This window comes from Mauremys reevesii, linkage group 3 (assembly GCF_016161935.1).
Source record: "Mauremys reevesii isolate NIE-2019 linkage group 3, ASM1616193v1, whole genome shotgun sequence".
NCBI classification, from domain to species: Eukaryota; Metazoa; Chordata; order Testudines; family Geoemydidae; genus Mauremys; species Mauremys reevesii.
Window position 1 is genome coordinate 105,935,126 of NC_052625.1, and position 12,811 is coordinate 105,947,936.

The following is a 12,811-nucleotide window of genomic DNA, read 5'->3' on the forward strand; positions in this document are numbered from 1 at the left end:
TCTAGTGCCCTGTACATATTGTTACAGCTGTATTAGTATTGTTAAGCATCTGATTAACAGCTCTGTCTTCACTGCATCATTAACCCAAGTGACTGGCACCTAAATTTGACCAGTCACGTTACTTTAGCTGGGGTGCAATCATCCGCACTGCACAGCCCTCCCCATGTTACTGTGTGCTCCCTGTTTTCTGCACTCAGCCGGGTGTATCTGGGGGCATAGCCTGTGGTTCTTTGTGCCAAGATGTTTTAGGATTCCTTCCCAGCCAACTATGCCAATTGCAGGAGAACTTGTCTGTCGTTTGGGAGGAATTGTGAGAAGGACATTGGAAGACTATTGGCACTTGTATGATTTTGCCTGATCCTCACTGTAAAGTGGGTGGGTTCCAGTCTGAGCATCCCAGCTAGGTAAGCTAGCCTGTGCTCAAAGCACCTCCAAGCCCATGTCAGAGGTTTTTGGGTGTGGATAGTAGGAGGGTTAAGGCTAAAACCTATGTAAGAGCCTTGATTAACTGTGCAGTGTAGACATCCATCCTTCAACCATCCATCAGATCCCAAGGGCATGACACTCAGAAGACTCACAGTTCCCATTTGAATTGTGGGAGCTTACACCATTAAAAAAGTCAAACATTTGCAAATACTAAGGGTCTCCATGACCACTTGCCAGAGCCACAAGTAATCTGAATATAAATTTTATATAGGTTTAAAATCAAAACTAAATGCACACAACTATAAATAGTGTTTGGTTATGTTTTGTCTCTTCCTTGATAGCTAAGTAAAAATTGTTTGTTGCTGGCACCAACCAAACAGAAAGCTTTTAGTTAGTTGACTTAGTCATCTCCCTGTAGGTACAGGAGAGGTCAGCCTCTGGCCACGTTTAAATTCTGCAGGCTGCTTCTGAACTTTAGGTTGCACATTGGACCACCCTGCCTTGGAAATTGTGTGTTATGCCAAACTCTCTTTTGCTAACAAGAGCTGTCAAGCTGAACTGTGTTGGCTGAACATTCCTGTGGAATCAGAATGTAATATTTCAATATCATCTGCTTTCTTTTGTCCAAAAGTGTAGATAAATATAATTTATCTTTTACACCATGTATTTCTTTGAAGTTTTAGTAGGAAACTGCTTTCCCATTATGGAAAGGGGGAAGAGAACAGAACCTAAGTAATTCTTACAGGAAAATTAACTTTAGACAGGCCAAAATTTTCAAGAATGTTTACTGATTTGGGGTGCCTCCATTTTTGGATTCACAAGTTTGAGCCAAGATGGTCACCCAAAAATGGAATCATACAGGTATGTCTACACTGCAATGTAAGCCCAGGATTAGTAGAACTTGAGTTAGCAGACCCTAGGTTGACAAAGATGCCTAGGTCTGGGCATCTACATTCAACTTTAACCCTATTTTAGGAATTGTTGAATCCTGGGTCCCAACCTGGGAGTCTAGAATCTACACTGCATTATGTGGGCCTGAGTACAACCACCCAAAACCCAGACTTACTAGCACCATCCCAAAATGGGGCTGCTCTAGCCCTCTGTTCTTGGTGCAGTGTGGGAACACTTGACTGTCCACCAATGGACTGTTTAGAGGACAAAGAAAATCAGTCCATGGGATTGTGGGATACTTTTGGTAGACTCCCAGAGCATGAGTCCAGTAGGGCTGTGTCTATACTGCAAAGCAATAGGGCTAGAACTCTGGGTCCCAGCTTGACTCAGGCGCAGACCCTTCACCCCCGTAGGGTTCTGGGACCCTAACTCCAAGCCCTGGATTAGTGTGATTTGTATTTGGCAGAAGTGGCGCTAGAGTTAAGTCTGAGTTCAAACCCCGGGCTTACACTGCAGTGTAGACATACCTGCAAAGTCAGAGGCCAGCTCTAAAAAATGTGGCATTACTAATTTCAGGTGTACTTTTTCAAGGGTAGTAAAAGCAGATTAATAATGAAATATGGACCCTAACTGCTGGCACATTGTAATAGCCCTTTTCTCCTGCTTTGTTGCACGGCTTCATGTGTGAACAGCAAAGTGAAATTGACAAGAGACCTTGCTACTCTGCTTTTGCTGGCCCTGCCTGCAGCTCCATTCCATGTACAGGCTACAAAGTAAAGCTGACTAGATTCCTTCTCAATTCACTCTGCTACTTCCCTGTGAAGTGGCACAGCAGGTGGGGGTCAGCGAGTTGAGTAGAGAGAGGAGCCCAGCTAGGGGGTGCAGAAAGGGGGAAAGCAACCAGAGAACATAAAGGTGTAGAGAGGAAATAAATAAAAAGAGCACACAGTGAGAAGGACAAGAAACAAGACTCGGAATAAAGGGGAAAGGAAGGGTAAAAAGGAAAGGAGAGAAAGGGCAAAGATTTAAAATAGGAAAAGTGAAGAGAGAGAAAAAGAATCAAGAAGAATTGGGAGAGAGGATAGAAAGTGAGATAAATGGAGGAGAGTGAAGGAGGAGACACAAACACATGGATAAAAATAGGGAAGTCAGATAAAGGAAGGGAAGGAAAAGATGGAAATGGGCAGGAAATATGTCACTTTGAGACAAGCCGCTGCCAACTGAGGTTCCCAGCTGAAAAGGGTCTACTGTGCCTTTGTTACAAAAGCTTCTTAATCTGCCCAGGCCACACACGGCATTTTGGAAGGCATCACAGTTAGGACTCTGAGCCCTTGGGTTCTTTACTAGGTTTTACTACTCTCAGTCTTCCTGCTCTTCCTCATTTTATTCCTCTCTAATATAGGGATAATATAGTTCCCAACCTCATCAGGGTGTAGTGAGGCTAAGTTCACTAATGTGATGCTTTGAAAGCTGCTCTGCAAGCACAAAAGGATTATTATTGAATCATTGTTGTTCCCTTTTCATTTAATTAACATTAAAATAAGGTGTATATTCATTCAATTTGCCCACATGGAGCTTCTGAAACTGATCTGTTTGTTCCTGTGTATGTAGCTCACTCTCTATTCTGAAAGGTTTGAAGAATTTCAGAAAACACTGACAAAAAGCAATGAGGTGTTCGCCAGTTTCAAACAGGAGATGGAGAAAGTGAGTAGCGCGTATCATTTCTAAAAATCTGACACTTTCCATTTTGATACATGATTCTCCTTTGTGATCATTTATCTTTGGATTGGGACATTTCTGTATGCTTGGGTGAAACAAACTAGTCCAAGTTTGAATGGGATGTGAGATGGGCTCAGGAAGACCAAACGTATTGCAATATTGCTTTGATACTTTGTGTACGTTTCTGATTTATGTCATATAATGTCTAATAGAAAAAGAGACCCACAACCGCCTCTTCACAGAAACTTATGGGACCAGCTCCTCAGCTGATGTACTAGCCCTACGCCAGTTTACACCAGTTTGGAATCTGGCCCATTGTGTCTTAGCACTGGAAGTTACAGCTTTCGCTCTCTTCTCCAGCAAAGAAATAACAATTGTGTGAAAGAATAAAGAAGTCTAATCAATGAACTACTTACAATCTAACCCGGTGCAACACAAGAGAGAATCTAGCCTTTAATTTTCATGTTCAAGGGGCTCAACATTCTGAGGTCCTGATTGAGAAGAGCTCTAGTTATCTTAAGTGGGAGTGAGGTCTGAGTAAAGACTGAAGGGAAGATTGTGGTATTTAGCTATTAGCCTGTACTGAGAACAGTGCAGAGGTGATCATCCCAGAAGGTGCTCCACTAGGAGTTGTGCCTCGGGAGACACATACTGCACCTGCTCCCCTTAGCATAGCCAGCCATCTCTGCAGTCTGGGCAAAGGGCAAGGGCATGGCCCCACCTCTTCCCTGTGCCCCTTTTGTGATGGTTTGCACTCCAGGAGCGTGCTCAGGAGTTCATGTCTGGACTAGTGCAGGAGTGCACAAAAGGAAAGAATCCTCATTCCTTTTCCTATCCTGTTCAGGGGAAGGCGCAGTCTAGTCCTGAGCAGGACCTCAAGTGGGGAAATCTTAGACTGATAAGGAGGGAGAAAGAATCCCTGCCAAATGCCAGAAAATTCACTGTGAATTTAGTAATGCAACCAAGAGGGGCTTTGCTTCTGTGAGCATTTCAGTCATCCCAAGAGGTGACAAGTGACTTCAGGGAGAGCTAGCAGCACTCAGTACCTCATAGAATCATAGAACTGGAAGGGACCTTGAGAGGTCATCTAGTCCAGTCCTCTGCACTCAAGGCAGGACTAAGTATTATCTAGACCATCCCTGACAGGTGTTTGTCCAACCTGCTGTTAAAAATCCCCAATGATGGAGATTCCACAACCTCCTGAGGCACTTTATTCCAGTGCTTAACCACTCTGACAGTTAGGAAGCTTTTCCTAATGTCCAACCTAAACCTCCCTTGCTTCAATTTAAGCCCATTGCTTCTTGTCCTATCCTCAGAGGTTAAAAAGAACAATTTTTCTCCCTTTTATGTACTTGAAAACTGTTCTCATGTCCCCTCTCAGCCTTCTTTCCCCAGACTAAACAAACCCAATTTTTTCAATCTTCCCTCATAGGTCATGTTTTCTAGACCTATAATCATTTTTGTTGCTCTTCTCTGGACTTTCTCCAATTTGTCCACATCTTTCCTGAAATGTGGCACCCAGAACTGGACACAATACTCCAGCTGAGGCCTAATCAGCATGGAGTAGAGTAGAAGAATTACTTCTCACGTCTTGCTTACAACACTCCTGCTAATACATCCCAGAATGATGTTTGCTTTTTTTGCAACAGCGTTACACTGTTGACTCATATTTAGCTTGTGATCCACTATGACCCCCAGATCCCTTTTCGCAGTACTCCTTCCTAGGCAGTAATTTGCCATTTTGTATGTGTGCAACTGATTGTTCCTTCCTAAGTGGAGTACTTTGCATTTGTCCTTATTGAATTTTATCCTATTTACATCAGACCATTTCTCCAGTTTGTCCAGATCATTTTGAATTTTAATCCTATCCTCCAAAGCACTTGCAACCCCTCCCAGCTTGCTATCATCCACAAACTTTATAAGAGCGCTCTCTATGCCACTATCTAAATCATTGATGAAGACACTGAACAGAACCGGACCCAGAACCAATCCCTGTGGGACTCCACTCGTTATGCCCTTCCAGCATGACTGTGAACCACAGATAACTACTCTCTGGGAGCGATTTTCCAACCAGTTATGCACCCATCATATAGCACCCATCATCTAGGTTGTATTTCCCTAGTTTGTTCTGAGAAGGTCATGCGAGACAGTATCAAAAGCCTTCCTGAAATCAAGATATACCACATCTACCACTTCCCCCCTATCCACAAGGCTTGTTACCCTGTCAAGAAAGCTATCAGGTTGGTTTGACATGATTTGTTCTTGACAAATCCATGCTGACTGTTATTTATCACCTTATTATCTTCTAGGTGTTTCCAAATTGATTGCTTAATTATTTGCTCCATTATCTTTCCGGGTACAGAAGTTAAGCTGACTGGTCTGTAATTCCCCAGGTTGTCCTTATTTCCCTTTTTATAGATGGACACTAGATTTGACCTTTTCCAGTTATCTGGAATGTCTCCCATCTTCCATGCCTTTTCAAAGATAATTGTTAATGGCTCAGATATCTCCTCAGTCAGCTCCTTGAGTATTCTAAGATGCATTTCATCAGGCCCTGGTGATTTGAAGACATCTAACTTGTTAAGTAATTTTTGACTTGTTCTTTCCCTATTTTAGACTCTAATCCTACCTCATTTTCACTGGCATTCACTATGTTAGACGTCCAATTGCCACCAACCTTCTTGGTGAAAACCGAAACAAAGAAGTCATTAAGCACCTCTGCCATTTCCACATTTTCTGTTATTGTGTTATTGTTCCCCAGACCCCTCAATGAGTAATGGGCCTACTCCGTCCTTGGTCTTCCTCTTGCTTCTAATGTATTTGTAGAAAGTTTTCTTGTTTCCTTTTATGTCCCTAGCTAGTTTGATCTCGTTTTGTGCCTTGGCTTTTCTAGTTTTGTCCCTACATACTTGTGTTATTTGTTTATATTCATCCTTTGTAAATTGACCGAGTTTCCACTTTTTGTAGGGCTCTTTTTTGAGTTTTAGATCATTGAAGATCTCCTGTTTAAGCCATGGTGGTCTCTTACCATACTTCCTATCTTTCCTACGCAGTGGGATAGTTTGCTCTTGTTCCCTTAATAATGTCTCTTTGAAAAACTGCCAACTGTCTTCAATTGTTTTTCCCCTTAGACTTGCTTCCCATGGGATTTTACCTACCAACTCCCTGAGTTTACTAAAGTCTGCCTTCTTGAAATCCATTGTCTTTTTTGTGCTGTTCTCCCACCTACCATTCTTTAGAATCATGAACTCCACCATTTCATGATCACTTTCACCCAAGTTGCCTTCCACTTTCAAATTCTTAACCATTTCCTTCCAATTTGTCAAAATCAAATCTAGAACAGCCTCTCCCCTACTAGCTTTCTCATAGGATTGGGCCCTAAGGAAATCAGAAGTCTCCCTATCAAGTGTTTGTATTTGTTCACATTAAAACACTAGTAAGACTGCTATTGGCTGCAGACAGTAATCTTTGCAGCAGAAAGTGAGAGAGAATTGAGTGCTCAGTTTAGAAACTGGCCATTACTATTGGAGTAACCATTTTGTGTAGTCTGTGGCACCAGAGTGTCTCTTTTCTTCATGTAGATTTCCTTTGGGAAATATTAACTTTCCTTCATCACAGCCTTAACTATTTTTAACATGTATAATAATTTTTTAACCATGCAATACATTTTTCCTATTTTGGAGCACATGGGCATGAATGGCAGGGGGTATTTGTTTGTGTCAAATTTCAACACTTGGGGAGTTGAAATTAAACCAGTCTCTTGCTATATGTTATTCCTCAGCCATCATTCTTTGACAATGCTGTATTCATTTTCACTGTAGTTACTGGTAACAGAGCTATAAGTAGAGGTTTAAGAAAAGATAACTAAAATGCTGTTCTAACTTCAATTAACATTTGGGATTCCTGCTGTGATTCTCTTCCTGCTTCTGTAGATGACAAAGAAGATGAAGAAGCTGGAAAAGGATACAGCTACATGGAAAGCCAGATTTGAGAACTGTAATAAAGCTCTATTGGACATGATTGAAGAGGTGAGAAACCTACTTCACAATTTTTTTTCATATTTTCAAGTTAATTGGGGGCTGATCCAAAGCCCACTAAAATCAATGGGAAAACTGGGCCCTTTTTCTTTGTATATGTTGATAAGGTCAGGTCTTGGAAAAAACATCATATCTGTTGAAGCCAAGATATTACTGGGTCTGGCTCTGCATACACTAACAGCTTGTCCACACGGGAAGTTAAGCGTAATTAATTAAGAGTGAATTTAAAGTGCATTAAATCCCCGTGTGGATGCTCTCATTCAGAAGTGAAGTGGCCTCAGGTCATTTTAGATTAAGGCCACTTGACTTCTGAAAGAAAGTGTCCACACAGGGGTTTAATGTGCTTTAAATAATGCACTTTAAAGTCAAACTTTTGGTTAATTCAGCTTAATTTCCAGTATAGAAGTCACTGGGGTCCACCATAGATTTAAATGTTCCCTACACTGAGAGATTGTATAGAAAATTAGTAGGAATATGGAAACTGATTCAGATAAAATAAGAAGCTACCTAAAGTTTCATCCCAAACTTAGATGAAACGTGGACTACGTTTTTGAGGTTTGAAAAAAGAATGAATAGCGTCCCCACTGCAACCTCCAGTATTGTCATTTTTGTGGACTTCTACATCCAGCTAGAATCAGAAAATGTAGATGTCCACAAAATGCTGCAAGAGAGGCTGTTCTCACAGAATTTCCAGCCAGCCAAAAACAAGATGGACTGCAAATAAGAGGCATCCTGTTCTCACAAAAATTCCAACACAGGAAGTCCAGATAAGCAATACAGCTTTTGGGTGCTTATCTGTACTGACATCCTGAATGTTTTGTAGTCCTTCTATCGCGAGAGATTATTCATGGCTATGCCTATGCCTCATATCTCTCGGTGAAATTCAGCTGAGTGCAGAGGACCTGCAGAATGCCTTATTCATCACTTAAGTGACACATTTCAGTGCACTGGGGTGAATTCATACTTAGTTAGAAAGATTGTAATTGTATTTTATTACTTTGGGAACTCCAGCTACCCTGCAGTGAAGAAAGGTTGCATGTAACAAATTATATCTTTATAACTGCAACATACGTGTGTGAACCTCATGAATATGAACTCCATTTTCCTACATCTTTGCCTGATTTTGATTTGATCACAGAAAGCAATGAGGGCTAAGGAGTACGAGTGCTTTGTGCTGAAAATCCAGAGGCTAGAGAACCTTTGCAGAGCGCTGCAGGAAGAGAGGAATGAACTGTACAAAAAAATTAAAGAAGCAAAATTCACTAATGAGGAAGAGGAGGATGAGGAGGATCGAAATGATGACATCTTGGGAAAAGAGGCTGATGCAAGCCCTTCTGTTACTGAACAGGATAGTGCAGAGCTGTCCATTATTGATGAGAACATCCTGAAGAATCTAGCTGCAGCATTCATGGTGACCCATCACGTGCAGGATCCCCTCACAGTCTCCAGTGAGAACAGTAATCCAGAACCAGCTGACCTTCAAGCATGCAGTCCTCTTTGTCTCACAGAGCCAGGGCTTCCTTTCCATCCCACCCCTCAGCCAGAGGCAGGGAATCCCTCTGGGCCGCTGAGTCTTGCTCTGAAATCCACTGAAAAATGTGAAGGAGCCCCAGCAGAGCAGCCTGCTCAAGATCAGCCCACGGAGCAAACAGTAGATGCTGACATGGAAGGAGTAGATTAAATGTAACGCTGTTTTCTGGCTTGTCTTTCTACCAGTCACAGCTCCATTTTCTCCCAAAATTGATTTTCTGAAACAAAAACAAAAAAAAAATAGGGCTTGAAAACATGCTCAAACGTGTTTTATAGCAGTGTGTAATGCATCTTACCTCTTCGCCACCACCACACACTAATAATGGGTTTGCTATTTTGGCTGTCCCTCACATATGCAAAGCATAACATTTTCTTAATGTCAGCAAAATATAACAAAATTACAGGATCTTCTTTCCAGGCATAATGAGTCATCTCACTCGACAAAATCCAGGCAAACTGTTGAGGTTTCATGTTTTAAGAATTGTTGCAATACAGATACACATTTTTTAAAGCTATATAATTAAACATATCAATTTGGCTTGATGTTGCACAAAACATGCCCTGTTTAGAGGCCAGGTGAGCTTAATAAACGAGGTGATGAGGATTTGTGATCATAGCAGAAGCACTGATAGGGTAAATTGAAGCCATTAAGAAGTACAATAATCGCACATTTTTGCAAAAGTTACCTGCACAAATCACTAACTTGTTATTGGAAATTTTGTATCTAAACACCCACACACAACTCCAAACATCTACCCCTAATTGCCATCTCTGTTCAGTGCTGTGATTATGTCATTGCTTTCAACAGAACCATAATGAAAGGGAAAAATTCTTCGCAAGATGCCTCATAATATTGCTGTTTTAATCTTTAGGGACAGATCCTGGCTTTAAGCAACAGAGACTGTGTCTCAGGCAGGTATACTCTCTCCCCATATTTCTCTTTGTGCACAGGTGGTGTACAGTCTGCGCTGTCCACAGATTGCTCCCAGAAGCATAAGCCCTGGTGTTTAAGCTGTTGCAGTCAGGAACGGGAACTGGGCTATGCTGCTTCCTCTTCACTCCCTTTTTGGTATCCTGCTCCCCAGAGTGGAACAAAAGCAAACAATCCCTGTGCTCCCCTGATTGCCAGGAATACAGAACATAGGAGAGGAAGGGTTGCTTGTGCTCCCCTACCCTTCTGCAAGCCCACCCAAGGGCCCCTCACACTCTGGTCCTTACAACTTTAGCCAGCTTCTGTGTGTCATCAGCTTGTTTTAGAGCCATGAGCAAAACGAGGAGTTTGCAGGGCATTCAGCAGGGAATATCAGGAGTTTTGTTTGGTGGAGAGTCCTAATCTGCCTGCCTGCCCACTGCTAGAATCCCTCTCTCATCTCCAGCATTCATCTTCTGCACTTAATCCAGTGGGCAGGGAGCCCCAGTGGGCCAGTCTGTATTCTATTCTGGTTTCATGACTCTCTGGGGATATTAGTGGGCAGTTCCTCCATGTGTATTTGGCACGGTTCATGGAATCCCATGACACCTATCCTATCTGAGGCAAGAAGGAGACCCTGAGTCACATCTATGTAGAATGTGTCAGGTTGCAGCCATTCTTCCAGCTCCTTCAGAATATCTTACTGACTTTCTGGTTGCACCATTCCCTTCACCTGTTTGTCCTTGCACATCTTTTATCCATGGCTCCACAATGTCGTGAGATCTCCCTGTCAACCTACTCCTGGTACTGCCCAAAATGGCCACCACTAAACCAGGAGGAGAAACTTTGATGGGGCAGGAGAGGCACTTTGCAACTGTGGGGTCTATTTCTGGTCCCTCATCAAATCAAACCACTGGGTAGAGTTCCTGTGGGTAGTGTTCACTGACTCCTCAGACATCTTTAAGGAGTGATGGACACTGTCGGGGGTTCTCTGCTTTGTGTCCCCTTCTGGATCCCTGATTTTTAACCTTTGACCTTCACTCCCATTCCTGTTTTCTAATTCATTTTCCCACATAATCATTTGTGGTTTGGGCTTAGTGGTTCCTCCCGCACCGGGGGCAGGCCTTTAGCTATGGTTTTGACTAAGCTTGCCGTTTTTAAGAACATAAGAATGGCCATACTGGGTCACACCAAAGGTCCATCTAACCCTGTATTCTGTCTTCTGACAGTGGCCAATGCCAGGTGCCCCAGAGGAAATGAACAGAACAGGTAATCATCAAGTGATCCATCCTCTCTCGCCCAGTCCCAGCTTCTGGCTACCACAATAGGTACACTTAATCCAGGGCCCGCCAATCCCAGTACCCACAATGGGTATACTCAGTCCAGGCCTTCATGCTACCAGTTCCTGGTCTGACTATCTCAAGACTGTGAAAAAGCCACTAATATGAGAACAGATGTCCAGAAGTTAGAAAGAGAAATGTTACACACAAGCAAACCCAGCCATACATACGAATGCTAAGAAACCCTCAAATGCTCTAGAAAATCATACTTGCAGATTTAAATTGAAATGTTGGTGACCTAGGGGGAAAGATGTCATTTGTCAGATACTGTGATCACAAAATTCTTGTTGCATTTCATCCAAAAATGAGTCTCCATTTTTAATCCTCGTTCATTCCCGAAGAGATAATTCAGCCCGGTTAACACAATATAATTGTTTTCATTATTTACACTGTTTGGTACAATCTTTTGGAAAGTTATCTGTTGCAGTATTCACAGTATGATTTTGACAGTTTGTTCTGGGGGTGGACTTATCCATTATGGCTAAAATTTTCAAATTTAGATGCCTAAAGTTAGACACTTCCTTTTATATTTAAGCACCTAAATGTTGGTAATCTCCACAGAAAATCAGGCCACTTAGGTGTCTAGCATTGAAACTTTTAGCCTATAAATGAATTGTTTCAGTTGCCGAAAATCTATAATCATGTGGTTTACTTTCTTTAGGTTCCAGTGATTTTATGTCTATAGAAGCTGAGTATAAATTTGAAGCATATAGTTTTGCTTGTTGTTAGAGTGTTTTTAAATTAAATTAGCATGAGTCATATATACAGTAAATCTCTTTCTGCTCTGGTGATTTGTGAATTTTTCGGTTTGGGTTTGTTTGAGGTTTTGTTTTGTTTTGTTTTGTTTTGTTTTGGGGTTTGGGGCTTTGGTTTGGGGTTTTTTGTTTATTTGTTTGTTTTTGTTTTTTTGTCATTTTAATACCTGTCTTCACCACAACTCCATCTAAGTTCCTTACAAACTTAAATATTCAATTACATCCCCAAAAACTACATTAAAAGAACATTCAGTTTACAAAGTCATGAATTCTGAAGGAAGAAAATGCCAAGTTAACATTGCTCATGTAACCAACAGACAACAGCCTCATCCCCTACACCACCCGGACTCATTCTCAGCACACCACCCATCCTGTGCACTGAGTGAGGTAGGGGTCCTGTGGAAAATTAGTACGTCATCATGCCACTTTTGCTCATGCCTCTCTTCCCATCCCAGCTCTTGCTCCTAACTCCCTTCCCCTTCTCCAAGTCTCCCAATTCCCTCCTCTCCCTCAGGCTCCTGCACCTGTCTTCCAACCCTGCAGCTCTTCACCTACCACCCCACACCACGTAGGCTAGACGGTTAGGCCCATTATTGTGCTTAGAAAATGAGTTTCATTCCGGCACTAGGGGCACCATTTACTCTCTGCAGATTTATACAGCTAATAACCTGAGAGGCCCTGTACTAAAAGTTCTCTGCAAGAAACCCTACAGTTTTCTGTCATGGCACAAAGTTACCAATTTTGACTCCATACCGAAAAGAGTTCTTGTCCATAATTTCATTAATATTTGCCCTGTAAAGTCCCAAATTGACTGCAAATGATTGAACTGTATATGGAAGTATATTACAGGCAAGGCGGAATGGACTGAGGAACTTAGAACTCATATACACACAAAAATATTGCAAATAGCCAATTTGGGTGAAAAATCTTTTATTTTTAGTAATTATGGATAATAAAATGTGCTAAAGAATTACAAATTCTTGCCTTACTGGGGTGTTCATGCATTAATCATTTCTACCATCAGTCTAACAGATAATGTGTAATAAACTACCATGACTAGCTTTTGGTAGTAAGTATAGGTCAAAGTATTACCCCATCCCTATCATTTATTTTTCTTGGCAATACTCACCTTTCACTTTAGGCTGAATTATGTTACCATTTACCCTCAAGAGAAGTGTTTGTGCACCAGCCTAACTACGTGAA

At 41.8% G+C, this 12,811-nt stretch overlaps 1 protein-coding gene across 1 annotated transcript in view; it reads left to right on the forward strand.

Annotated features, from left to right (window-relative positions):
- Nucleotides 1–11,635, forward strand: part of TXLNB (taxilin beta) — a 49,323-nt gene extending 37,688 nt beyond the window's left edge. The window contains exons 8-10 of the mRNA XM_039532525.1: nucleotides 2,929–3,021; nucleotides 6,969–7,064; nucleotides 8,212–11,635. Of these exons, the coding sequence (XP_039388459.1) occupies nucleotides 2,929–3,021; nucleotides 6,969–7,064; nucleotides 8,212–8,754 (732 nt within the window). The 3' untranslated portion in view covers nucleotides 8,755–11,635. The remainder of the gene's footprint in view (nucleotides 1–2,928; nucleotides 3,022–6,968; nucleotides 7,065–8,211) is intronic.
- The last annotated feature ends 1,176 nt before the right edge of the window (nucleotides 11,636–12,811 follow it).